At 41.5% G+C, this 13,109-nt stretch overlaps 1 protein-coding gene across 2 annotated transcripts in view; it reads right to left on the bottom strand.

The window, feature by feature from the left end:
* The window catches only part of SLC25A36 (solute carrier family 25 member 36), a 51,855-nt gene that overhangs the window by 17,255 nt on the left and 21,491 nt on the right, over positions 1-13,109 (bottom strand). For both annotated transcript variants that reach the window (XM_018556067.1, XM_018556066.1), the window contains 2 exons: positions 12,246-12,410; positions 2,960-3,037 (listed from right to left, as the gene is read on the bottom strand). In XM_018556067.1, coding sequence (XP_018411569.1) covers positions 2,960-3,037; positions 12,246-12,410 — 243 coding nt within the window. The remainder of the gene's footprint in view (positions 1-2,959; positions 3,038-12,245; positions 12,411-13,109) is intronic.

Raw genomic sequence — 13,109 nt, 5'->3', positions numbered from 1 at the left:
CAGTACAGGAGGAGAACGGGAATACAGTACAGGAGGAGAACGGGAATACAGTACAGGAGGAGAACGGGAATACAGTACAGGAGGAGAACGGGAATACAGTACAGGAGGAGAACGGGAATACAGTACAGGAGGAGAACGGGAATACAGTACAGGAGGAGAACCGGAATACCGTATAGGAGAAGAACCTGTGGTCCTGTATAGCTGATAGTATGCACCAATAACAATTTTTCGGTATAGAGTACGAGTGCGGATATTTGTTTTTATCATTACTCGCCGATACAGAGTACTGATACCAATGAGGAAGCCGTGTGGCTTCCTTATTGGTCAGGAAGCCAAGCTGCTTTGCAGTTTTGCTAGGCAGGGTAAAGCCGGCTTCCTAGCCAATCAAGAAGCCGGGAGGCAGGTCATGACTGGCTTCCTGATTGGCCGGGAAGCCGGTTCCACTGGCACTGCCAGTTAGAGCAAATCTCCCTCTAACCGGAAGTTCCTGCATCGGGGTAAGTATCGGAGCATTAGGGTTAGTACGAGTATTCGCCCAAATGCTAAATAAAGGCACGATACCAATATCGGTGCATCCCTAGTATTCTGCATTGTTGTATATATTAATGAGATTTGTAGTCCTGCATAGCTGAGGGTATTATTCTGCATTGCTGTAAGTATTGATGGGATTTATAGTCCTGTATAGCTGGTGGCATTAAAAAAATACCATCAGCTATACAGGATTACAAATACCAGAAACACATTATAAAGCAATGTAGAATAATACCATGAGCTATATAGGCAGTGTAGGCCCTGACACTTGCTGGAGTCACCAGAGACCAAAGTAAGAAACCATGTTAAAAATTGTTTAATCGTTATAGTCCTGACACTTGTTGGCGGATGTCATTGCTGGCCCTGACACTTGCTGGAGGTTATTGGCTTAAAATATGCAATTTATACACTTTAAGTGGGGGCCCTCACGTTTGAATTTCGCCTAAGGCCTTACAAAGTCAAGACCTCTAGGTACAGAATTGAAAATTTTCTCCCACAATGTCTGTTTTTACATCAGTTCTAGTCATGTCCTTTTTTTCCAAACAAATCTGTAAGCAGTGCACCAGGATTGATAAAGCATCTATCTAGCATGAATGCGTCTACTGGAATAGTTTTAGAATGATGCCAGCTATGCTGCCTGTTTAAGCTGTGTCTAATTATGGAAGGTCTATAAATGGAGTCTGATGTTCTATCTGCTCAGAGAGGGGTTAATTATTTCATCACAGGCCTGTTACACTTTGGCTTTACACGTTCACAATTCGCTTATTATTATTTGCTCGTGTGAACTCTAATGCTATATTTAGAGAAGAGAATTTAGGGCAAAGTTCTCTTACATGAAGGCAATGCCATGTAGTGTATAGCAAGATTACAAATACAGTTCCATGAATTTTAAGGACTATGGGATGTAAAGGGCTCCAGGTAAGGGTGAGGTACATATAATCATCAGGCCACACTAAGGCGCTCTGTAGCTTGCCATTTGCTGGTAAAATCCTATAGGCTTCCCCAGCCCTTTTCCTAATGTACTTTGTGGCCTGTTTCTCATGTTCATTCTCATCTAAGGCCTGGTTCACACCTAGGCATTTTTGAGCAGTAGAAAAAGCGCTTTAAAAATGACTAACAAAGAAATCCCATGATTTTCAATGGCCCCTGTTCACACTTGAGCAGGAGAATGGCAAAAGCAGAAAAAAAGTACATGAGCTTTTTGCGGCAGTTTACAGCTCGTTTTTCCCCTATAGACTTCAATGGAAATGCCAGGTAAGACGTGGCAAAAGCATGTTGCACATTTTCAGTCACATTTTTGCATGTTTGTACATTGACCACAATGTTTCTTGAGCTGCCAGTCAAAACACACGTCTTCAAGTGCGCACAAAAATGTGCCAAACACGCAAAAAAAGCACCTGCGCGTAAAACCAATGACGACTTGGTGTGAATTGGGCCTAACACCTGTTACTGCAGCACGGAGGTGCAGATGCTCACAGACTCAAATTCAAAGGAACCTAAGATTGGACAGCTCTGGATTTTCACCAGGTGCTATTTGTCTATCCTAGAAGGACTGAGGCTTTTCGAGTAGGCGACAATCTATTTGTGCTCTGCTTGGGTCTAAAGAAACAGCAGCTCCACCTAAGATTCAATTCTCTCTGCCTGGATTATCAAGACCATCAAGTTGGCCTATTAGGCAGGCCTACCTCCCCAGTCAGGATCCAGGCTCAATAAATGAGAAGCATGGCTGCTTTGTGGTTAGTATCAGCCAAAACAATTTGTAAGGCGGCTAGTTGGCGACGCCTAACACTTTCAAGTGCTATTACCATATTGATGTATTATGAATTCACTTCTGGCTTGACTTCAGCCTCTGCTCATTAAATGTATCGTTATTAGCATCAAGATTATGCCTACTGGTTTAATTCCTATCCCACCATTGCATGTTGCATTGCTGGTATGTCATTTAGTTGGCTGACATGAGAAGTGCGAGGAATTTGGCTGCATCTCCTCATGTTAGCCATGGGACTTTCACTTGCTATGATGTATCGATTTTTGGAAATTTTCCACAATCTAAGACTGTTAGAAGAATTGGGGCTTCATAAACAGCAATAGGTGGGTTTATGGGGGAAAAAAAAAGAAACCAAACATCTTCCATGTGTCATTTTTGCACTACAAGTCTGAAGATGAAGCATTCTGAATGAATACTATGTACTGCGTATTTTTCATTAAGCACAATATTCATGCTTTGCTCACCAAGCACTTTTTCTTACTAAAATGTTTTTTTTATGAAACTGTACTGGGATAGTGCTATGTTGTCAGATTAATACAAACAGTACTTACTGTTCCCTATTTTGAACTAAAGATTATAAATCCAACATGACCATGTAATGTATGGAATATAGAAGAGAAAAAATAAATAATCTGATACGTCTGAATGATATGACAATACCTGGAAGGAGCCACACCCACTAAGGTGGGGCCCAGACCTCGGAAGAGTGAGCGAGGACCTTCCTTCTGCAAGATCATCCTAAGAAACAAACAAACAATTGTGAGCACAGCAAAAGTACAATGTCAAATCAGCTCAGGAAAAATTAAACTATTATATTTGTTTTTCCCTTTCCGCTTGGCACAGAGTTCGCTTTAACATGAATTTCCCAGCAATCGGTGAATATAACAGAAGCACTGCCAGCAGACTTTAATAAAATCTACTTACAATGATATTGTGCTCTGCTAGTGGACTTCATGGACATCCTTGCACATTTAAAGAAGGTCAAACTGGAGAGTTTTTTTTTTTTTTTTGCTAAAGCAGTGAGTACCATGTTAAATACTATTAAAACTAATTCAATCTTTTTTTTATCTTATGGGTTTCTTTGTCAATGTTTTACCCATTTTCTCCACAAGAATCAATTGCAAAAATGGGAGAATCCTGGTTGAAACCTGTAAATATACCCCTTAGTGCTGCTGATCTCCTCTATTATTTTCAGGCACTTCCCGTTTAAATACATTTGCTCTACCAGCAGGTTTTATAAAACAATAGTGGACAATGCCTGTGCAATATGTGTTGACATATTTACCCAGGGCCTATCTACATTATCCTGTGGCAACGCATGTAACTTGTGTTTGTGTGATGTGGTGCCATTTATTCTGAATGGCACCCAACACACCTTGCCGACGGACATGCAGTGCAGGGCAACACTGCATCATGATGAGCTGCTGTAGATGCCACATGAACAATTTTTGGACTGTTGTGATGTGTCAGGCAGCCCATAATAGAAGTCACCAGCACTCGATGTGTGCAAGAAGTAAACAGCTTTTTATTAAATTGTCAAATGCGTCATATAGCCAACGTTTCGGGGCCACGCAGGGTCCCTTCTATGTCGCCCAGAAGAAGGGACCCTGCGTGGCCCCGAAACGTTGGCTATATGACGCATTTGACAATTTAATAAAAAGCTGTTTACTTCTTGCACACATCGAGTGCTGGTGACTTCTATTATGGACTGTATCTGACACGGCGCCATCCGTGTTGTCACTTCAAGCACCAACCTTTCATCAAGGTCTGTACGCTGTATGGAGTGCAGGTGATTTTGTATTATCAAGAGCAGCCCATTCAAGTGCATGTTCAACACAATGCATGTTTACTGCACCGCAGCGGAGCGGTGTGAACGGCCCTCCCTGGTCTCCACCAGAGAAGCATGTGATAGGGCAGGAGTACAATAAAAAGACAGTTATTCCTCATAAAATGAAGAGCCCCAGCAAGGACTTTCATGGTGGGATCCCCAGGTATTATTTCATAAAAGTTGCAGATTCAAAAAGATGAAGAACTTATGAAATTATATTAGCTTATATGATATTTTAATGATTGGCTTTATATCTAACCGCATGAATTGTCTATTTAGACCTCTGACCTGTCCAAAAGTATATGCGCAAAGGCTAGACAGCTTAAGAAAAATCAGACAGTCACACAATTTATATTGATATAGTTTACTGAAGTCATTAAATTATCCCAAATCCAAGAGTACAGTATGGAGGCTGTGGTATAAAACTAGACATGGCTACAAGCAAACCTATCATTGTTACCAAAACAACAGTCTACTCTACAGATCACCACGCAGGCAGTACTGAGAACAAGAGATCATCGTGTTGACATCTGACCAGGCATAATGGAGAACAAGTTAAGGAAACCCTTCTACATAATATTTCTACAGCATGCAATACTGAGTGGTGCGCTGTGAAGATAATTCGTTTTCCATATAGCAAAACGGAAAGAAAGGTCACAGGGTCACAGCAAATAAATCATTCTTCAAAAACAATGACAATTGAACAAGAAAGTTCAAATGCCCCTCAGGCCCCAGGGAACGAATGGTAATGTCTACATTTGTGAACTTACAAGAAAAAATAGAAAAAGAAGAAAACAAGAAAATTACATGAAAAACATACCTCAATAGATGTTACAAAATGTGTTTGTAGCTTAAAGGGGAACTTTACCCATATCTTCAAAATAACAACAAAGGCACCTTTAGAAATGACAATCTACAAATGCATACTAATTGATAATAGCAGGCTCTGCATTCTTTGGATACTTTATTTCTCTTTTCTTCCCCAGTCTTCTGAGAGTGGCCATTTTTTTTCCTGAGGGCAGATTAATATATCTCCCTTTACTTCCTGGAACTCTGGCACATGTGACTAAGACACGTGACCATGCATATCATCTCAGGGGAGGAAAATGCCTTTCCCTGAGATCACAGATGAGATTTCCTAGCAATGCTCTGTAACCTTCCCAGGATGCTACACTTGGGCACATTACATCATTTGTGCCAAAGTGGACCAGGAAATAAAATACAAATGTTTGTTTAGCTAATGAATGTAAGATGATTTCATATCAGCATGCTAATGTGATTTTTATTTAAAGGGGGTACACTTCCTCTTTAGGGTCATCCTGTGCTGACCAACCAACTGCTTCTAGCAGACTCAGTAGATTGTTAAAAAGAAAAGGGAAGAACAGCTGGAAGTGTTACCAAAGGCACAAAATAGAACGCTACTAATAATAATTATTAGGAAATAGCATTGAGAAAAGAATTTTAATCCTATTATTTATTAGACTGGCTTTGGAGATCAAAAAGGATTTTTTAAATTAATGACAGCAAGTTGCATCAGTCTTTACAGCGCCTTGCAAAAAGTATTCACCCCTTGCGGTTTTTCCTGTTTTATTACATTACAACCTGTAATTAAAACAGATTTTGGGGCGGATTGCACCATGTGATGCACACACTTTATAGCTACAAAATAAGGAAAGGATAACATTTAAATGTCTTGGAATGCTCAGAGCTCAATCCAACTGAGAATCTGCGGCATGACTTGAAATTTGCTGTATACCAACACAACCCATTCAACTTGAAGGAACGGTTTTGCCTTGAAGAAAGGGGAACAAAAATACAGTAGCTATATGTGCTAAGCTAATAGAGACATAGCCCAAGAGACATGAAGCTGTAATTGCAGCAAATGGTGGCTCTACAAAGTATTGAAATTTGGAGGGTGAATACTTATGCACACAAGATTTCTGCACTTTCTTTTGTCTTATTTATTGATTGTGTAACAATAAAAATGATTTTGCACCTACAAAAGTGATATGCATGTTGTGTACATCACATGGTGCAAACCCCCCAGAAATCAATTTTAAATTCCAGATTGTAATGTGGAAAAGAAAAAAAAAGGGGGAAAAAAAAAAAGGACACCAAAAGGGGGTGGATACATTTACAAGGCACTATACAAGGCTGGTTCTCGCCTGATTGCTCTGATCCACTCCACTAAGGTGCACCAGAGCAGATGGAGGGGTGGAGTATCTGTTTCTTTTATATGATACAGTTAATGTGTGTTGTGGCTACACAAGTGTGTTATAGAAGTGCACTGAGGTTTCATTTAAAATGAATGGCAGTGCAATACACTAATACAAGAAAAGTGCTTTATCTCGCGTTAATGCCACACAATGGTGTGAAGAGGCTCTAAAGGTTTTTATCTTGCTATTGACCAACTGTGCTTTTGAAAGGGTTCTCAGTAAACAAGTGGTTTCAAGGTGTTCTTTTTTTGGTTGAACACATGTGATATGCATCCCCATCAGGTTCTACCTAGTCAGCCGTCAGTGGTTGCTAAGAGGCTGTCGGCTATGCAGCCCTCAGCCTCCTAGAAATCGATGACTCATTGCTGGCCCAATTCAGCTGTTGGCAGCTAAATGTAAACAAAGGGGTGGGGGATACTGGCTGACGTAACCCAAATATGTTTGCTTACATAGGGAATGCTTCATTTGTTGCTAGGACACCGGCAGCTCTGTGTCCTATAGACAGAAATTAAGCTTTGGGTAACTGAACAACTCATCACCCCCCTAAGCTTTACTAGGATGCTTACCTCTGTGGATAAACACCACATCAGCCCAAATGTCTCTGTCCTGGTGATGTTTAATATCCCTGCAAAGTCTAATATTGACATAGTATGGGAACAGGATTACAGGTTTTACATAACTCTCTATCTATTGTCTCATACTGTTAACTAATGTGCCAACTATTCCTCTCCACTCCCAAACTTTAATACGTCTGTTATAAGGATATTCATGGATGATCCTGATTATATAACTGATGACTAAGCTGTCACGTGTTTGGCCTAATATAGGAATGCTACCATTCTAGTTTAAAACTGCTTCCCATATGATAAAATAAATGGGAGTTAGAAAATGCTTACTGCTCCCTGTGAGAAGTTGTATTACCAACAAGTCCATTATTAACAAAATCTTAATTACCTAAAATGTATTACACCAATCACTTTCTACAAGCCATTTGAATGCTTTGACAAGTGGTTCTATGTAATGTTTGTATGGCCACCACATCATGAAAAAAGTAAACAATGAAGAAGTTACTTGAGGGAGTTTCCATATTGATCCAGTAAAAAGGAAACCCCCTTGTTGCCCAGCCGAGATAAATGAGGTCAGGGGGTTTTCAAGGCCAGGGCTGTGCAGTTCCAAGTCCTTAGATCAGCTAAAAGAGCCCATCTAAAATGCAGACCTTGTGGAGGAATACCCAAACAGTGACTGCAGCCGACCGGTCAACCTAGAATTTTCAGACCGGCTCCTTCAATAAAAGTTGATTGAAAAATTGACTTTTGTTAAAACGGTTGTTCCAATAGGGCTACACATAAATTTAAAAACCCCCCCCCCCCCCCGATTCTGGTGTAAGGACTTGCCTTAAAATGATGCCTCTTGATCCAATCATCATCTTCTTTCCAGGAGTCCCTCCAGCGCTAGTGCCGGTCTCTGATCCTGCGTCTCCTGTGTCCCACGGTGTCTTTGCGGGTGCACGCTGCCGGGCTGCCTGCATTGACTTACTCTGTGTTCTCTTCAAATTAGTGAGCGTATACAGCCCAGAAACTAACATTTTCAAAAGGTGCCTGGCAATTGTAGCCTCAATGCTTCTTTCATGACAGGTGCACTTTATATTTCTGACCTTCCTATCTTTTCAGAATATTTTTACTGAGAAAACAAAAAAAGAGAGCAAGTTCATGCTAAAGACCAATGGTCACGTTATCAGTATTAAAAAAATAAAAATAAAACTGAAAAAAAGTCATCACTATGCTACAGTCAGCACGATATCACACACCACCCACTCGCTTATTGTGATCTACATTTATCCAGAATTACTCTTCTACGTCATTCTCATTCCCTAATGAGCTCTAATCGGGCTGAAAGACAAACAGTTTAGCAAAACAGAACAGACCAAACCGTTCACAGGCGATTTAACTATATGGGACATGTTATAAATGAGGAACAGCTTAAAATGGTTCATTGGCAACTCAGGAAGCACTTTAGTGCATCACCCAAGAAAAAGAAAATGGAGGTGGGGCTGCTGGCTATACAGTGTGTGCACGCTTCAATATAGGTGTTACATCCCTGCAATTGATTCCAATTAAAGGAGAACTATGGGGTCAGTGTTTTTCCCCATAGTTCTCCTTAGGGTAACGGGAGGACACAAACTAGCGTCCTCCCGTTACCCTAAGCTCAGTATACCGCGAGCTGTACTGAGACGCCGCAGCCAGAGCGGATCCTGACATCCATGTCGAGATCCACCCGGCTGCGTGAGTGACACCTATCTAGAGGCAGAGCCAGCTGTACCCGCCCCCTCCCCTGTCCGTTTCGCCAGTCAGCCCTGGCAGATCGGAGAGGGGAATCCAGCCCCTCCCCCTGTCACGGCAGAGAGCCGTGACAGGATCGAGAGGCGAGCGAACCCGGTATGTGTTCGCTCACCTCCCGATCTACTGAGCCGACCTGTGGCAGTCTCAGTCACAGGTCGGTTAGAACTATGAGGTGAGTGAAAATCACTCACCTCATAGTTCTCCTTTAACTCTGACACTGTGGGAAACCTCCTTTCAGCAGGCCTGATGTCATATGGCACAAACTGTTCTGTTTCTTTTAAATGCAGTCCCAGGCAGTGAACATGCGGTGTAATAACTGAGCTGGAATACTACATGCTGCTTGTGTTAGCACAGTCTTTCTCAAACTTGTGAGAAATGTTTGACATTTACATTGAAATGGTATTTGGTTCTCTAACACACAGCATTAGAAGTCTGTGAAGGTTCTCATTCATCCAGGTCATGGTATATCTATAAAAAATAGTTCAAGGCAACTGAAAGAGAAAGCTGGTTGGATGACCAGTGAAACGTCTTCCAAAAAAATACAAGTCCAGTTGCCTTGACTTATTTTTTACAGATATTAGAAGCACAGGTTTAAGTATAATGCATGGACACAAATCAAAACTTTTTATATAGATGAGCTTGCACACATATGAACATTGATCACTCATTTCTTTCCCACCTTGGTCCGTGCCCCTATCTAAAAGTATACATCTAAGCGGCTGTGCTAAAGTAGTATATGCTACTCACTAAATAAAAATAAGACTGGTTATTTCTTTGTCAGGTTGTTATTAGTAGTATGCAGTACTTAGTGAATACAAGTCTAACTTCCTTCTTTTGGCTGACAACACGGACGTTGCTGCATTGAAATTGTAAGCAGCCTTGCCAGCCCTCCGTGGCTGAACTACAAGAAAGGGCCTGTGTTAATGGGCTTTGCATTGCCATACAAGTCTATGGGGTGTAAAACCTGCTTGAAACCGGTCAAATTCAAGTCAGACAAACCTGTCAATGAATTCTGAATCATCTCAGGCAAAGATGAGGTTGCGCTTGGTATGTCCGAGTTTGCCCAAGCCCGCTCATACCTGTGACCACCATCCCCTCCTCCCCAACAAAATCAGTGGTGGCAGTTGCGGCGGGGGCATTCCACGGCCCTTTGTGACATATGGCTGTGGGGAAGTGATTGTGCCTCTCTCCAACTGATTGGGTCAGGAGGAAGGGGTGGCAGTCACAGTTCTGAGTTGGGATCGTACCAAGGCTAGCCTTATCACTAGTCTCAAACTGATGTAACTGACACAAGCCCAAAGCGTGTCAAACTTACCCATGTTGGCACAGTGTCCTCTATTCAATGTTCACAGGAAGTTTGGCTGCCTACATGTCAAGGCGGCACAGGAAACCAATGGTAACGTCAGGGAGAAGGAACATTTGCAGGCACTTTGTACAACGATGAGTGTTGGAGAGAGGCAGACATGATGTTTGCACTTGCATTTAAAGGTAACAATTAAGCAATGCAATTTGTTAAAGAGAATTTACATCTACTTTACCTGCAATGTGTCAGGGCAGCAAAATCCTTGCTGCCCTGAACCGCTTTAGCAGGTGAGCAGACCAAGTAGTTTTAGACCTTTAGGCCTCATTCACACTGCCGCACGTATGTGTGTATTGTACCATATGCAAATAAATGGCTCCATATACACAGTCGCGTATGGAGCCGTATATTTGCGTAGCGTATATATGCGCAAAAACAGAATGGAATATAGATGCGTCCGGGCAGCGTATTTCTGCGCGTACATGTTTACATTACAGCACATTAAAAATTCCATTACGAGTGATGCATTCTGGGTTTGCATATAGTGCACGCATATACGCTCATAGACGCCCGTATATACGCGCATAGACGCTCGTATATACAATTTTGCTTGCGTTGTGTGTGAATGAGGCCTTAGCCTGAGCGTGTCTCACAGCCTCTGAGGAAGCGCACTACATGTCAGGTGAGACATGCCAGGCTCCACTCACTGCTATTTCCTGTGTTGCCACCGGTTAGCTACCCATATAACCAGGAGCAGTACCGTCTTACCTTGTTCCTTTGTCATCACCACGTGGTGACAGCTATAATTATTGCAACAGTCGGAAGGGCTGATAGGTCCATTCGTTTCATTCATATTTGCTGCGCTTGTTAACTACCTATGGGGACACATTACATCTGGCTATGCAATGATTTCCTCAGGGAAGTGCCGCTATATTTGTTGTATGCAAATCCAATAGCTTTGTTGGATCTACATAAAATGTTTCCTTTTTGTTCACTAAGTAAGCCTGAGCACATAGGTTGTTTGATGTACACTGGATGTCATTTTCCTGATCACAACTGTTCTTTACTTCATAGGTACAATTAGTGGAAACACACTGATCATTGCACACTATTGGACAGCCATGGGGACAATCTGGTGGTGCTGTTGCATTAACATACAGGATTATACATCTTTTGTTGCTCGTGGTCCTGGGCCTAAGAACTAACACTTGCTTTCATTCCAAGGTGGTTTTAGGATGGTATGTTCATTTAGCAATAAGCATAGCAGGTTAGGTTTGTAAAAAAACCCATTGCATATGCATTATGTTGTATGATTTCCTGCAGAATGGGGCCCCACTAGAATGATATTGTTATTTAGACAAAAGTACCTTTTAAATTGAAACTAGTAAAAAGTATAAGATTTGATTGTTTTTGAACATTTTCTGCATAGACCCATCACATAACCTCTATCCTAATTGTAGACCTTTCCTGACAATAACTGGTTCCTATTTAGGCTGAGCTGGGGAGAAGTGTAGATTGGTCATTTTGGATCTTTTCCACCAACAACTGGTCTTAGGGTTCCCCTTGACTTTTTCCAAGGCCAAGAGATATCTACCAAGATATAGAACAGTTGCAATGGAAGGCACAATTGTTGTGGCGGAGGATCATTTCTGTCCCCTTCACCATGTGGTCAGTTTGGACTGAACATCACTGTGGAAAAACAAATCTCTGAAAAACATTGCTTCCATCACCGAGAAAAGAAAGCTCTTGGTATACTGATATGCATGTCCATGGACATCTTCATTGCCAGATACACCAAGTAAATAATGATATAAAATGTTCCAAAAAAATGGGCTGAAAGTCTCGGCTTATACTCGAGTATATACGGTACACTAATGACACGTGTGGTTCTTAGTTTTCAGCTCTGTCCTGTATACATATGAGCACACATATTTAGGGCCTGTATTGATGCATACCAGTCTGTGGAAATGCAAAAGCAGCCTGTCGCACCTTAGGAGGTCAAATGCAGGTCAAAATGAAGTCAACTTTTGGTCAAATGAACCAATGAACTCAGATGTGTCTCAAACGCAAGCAAAATGCACTTAAAAGCAAGCTGCATTTGTCCATCGAAGTAAACCCAAAACCAATCCACAAAAGCCTTAAAGAATAGACACAGTGTACACTATTGTGTGTACATTTATTGGGTTAAGCTTTAGATAATATTGTATCATGTGTATCACATCTCTTCAGTTTAAAAACATCATATATTCTTTATAGGTCTTACTTTAGACAGTGCAGTGGTCCGGGCGACACCACTCTGTTAACACTGGCACCATTCACAGTGTTCAGCTGTACTTCAGAGATGTAAAGTGTCACTGAGGAGGACTGGAGCCTGGTCTTCACAACTTCCAGTGGACACGTCAAGATGGCGCCAACAGTGCCCCCACATCTATAAACAAGCAAGAAAAACAAAACAGAATTCATGGTGACTAGGATCAGAATAAATTCAGTATTTCACAAGTTCATGATTCATCAAGCGAGACACAGTCTGAAACACATACTTTTCAAATTTTCTGTATGGATTGCTTAACCAGATTAGCAAAACTACTTATAACGCCGGCATATACTATAACTAGGACAAACACAGAGTTATAACTTCATTAAACACAGAGTTCACTTCACAGGTGGTTTGTGCACAATTATCCTTTAATGGCCAGGAATTGCTCACAAATCTTTAACCCAATGGCTTGTACTGGAACTGTACATGATCATGGAGCACCTCAACCTGCTAATCCAAGCAATCTGTGACCAATCGTAGGTGACCCCAAATTACCAGTCAAGATTTCCGTTTGATAGGGCTGCAACAACTAATCGACTAAGTCGATTATAATCGATGATTGAAAGAGTTGTCAACATTTTCAATCATCGATTAATCGGCTTTCGATTAGTTGGCCCTGTTCATCTACTAACTTGGAGAAGGGGCCCTGTTCATCTACTAACTTGGAGAAGGGAGAAGAGAGGAGTGGGGATCAGGGAATGCATTGCCTTGCTGTGCCTGAGTGTTTGTGGAGACGCACAGATTTCTAGCGCACACAAAAAAAAAAAAAAAAAAAAGGAGGGGCCCCTTGGGATCCTGCGGGGAAAAAGA

The sequence above is a fragment of the Nanorana parkeri genome, unplaced genomic scaffold (genome assembly GCF_000935625.1).
Source record: "Nanorana parkeri isolate BGI_ZX_2015 unplaced genomic scaffold, ASM93562v1 scaffold223, whole genome shotgun sequence".
Lineage (NCBI taxonomy): Eukaryota > Metazoa > Chordata > Amphibia > Anura > Dicroglossidae > Nanorana > Nanorana parkeri.
Note: the sequence above shows the minus strand (reverse complement) of the source record. Positions and strands in the feature narration are given on the sequence as shown.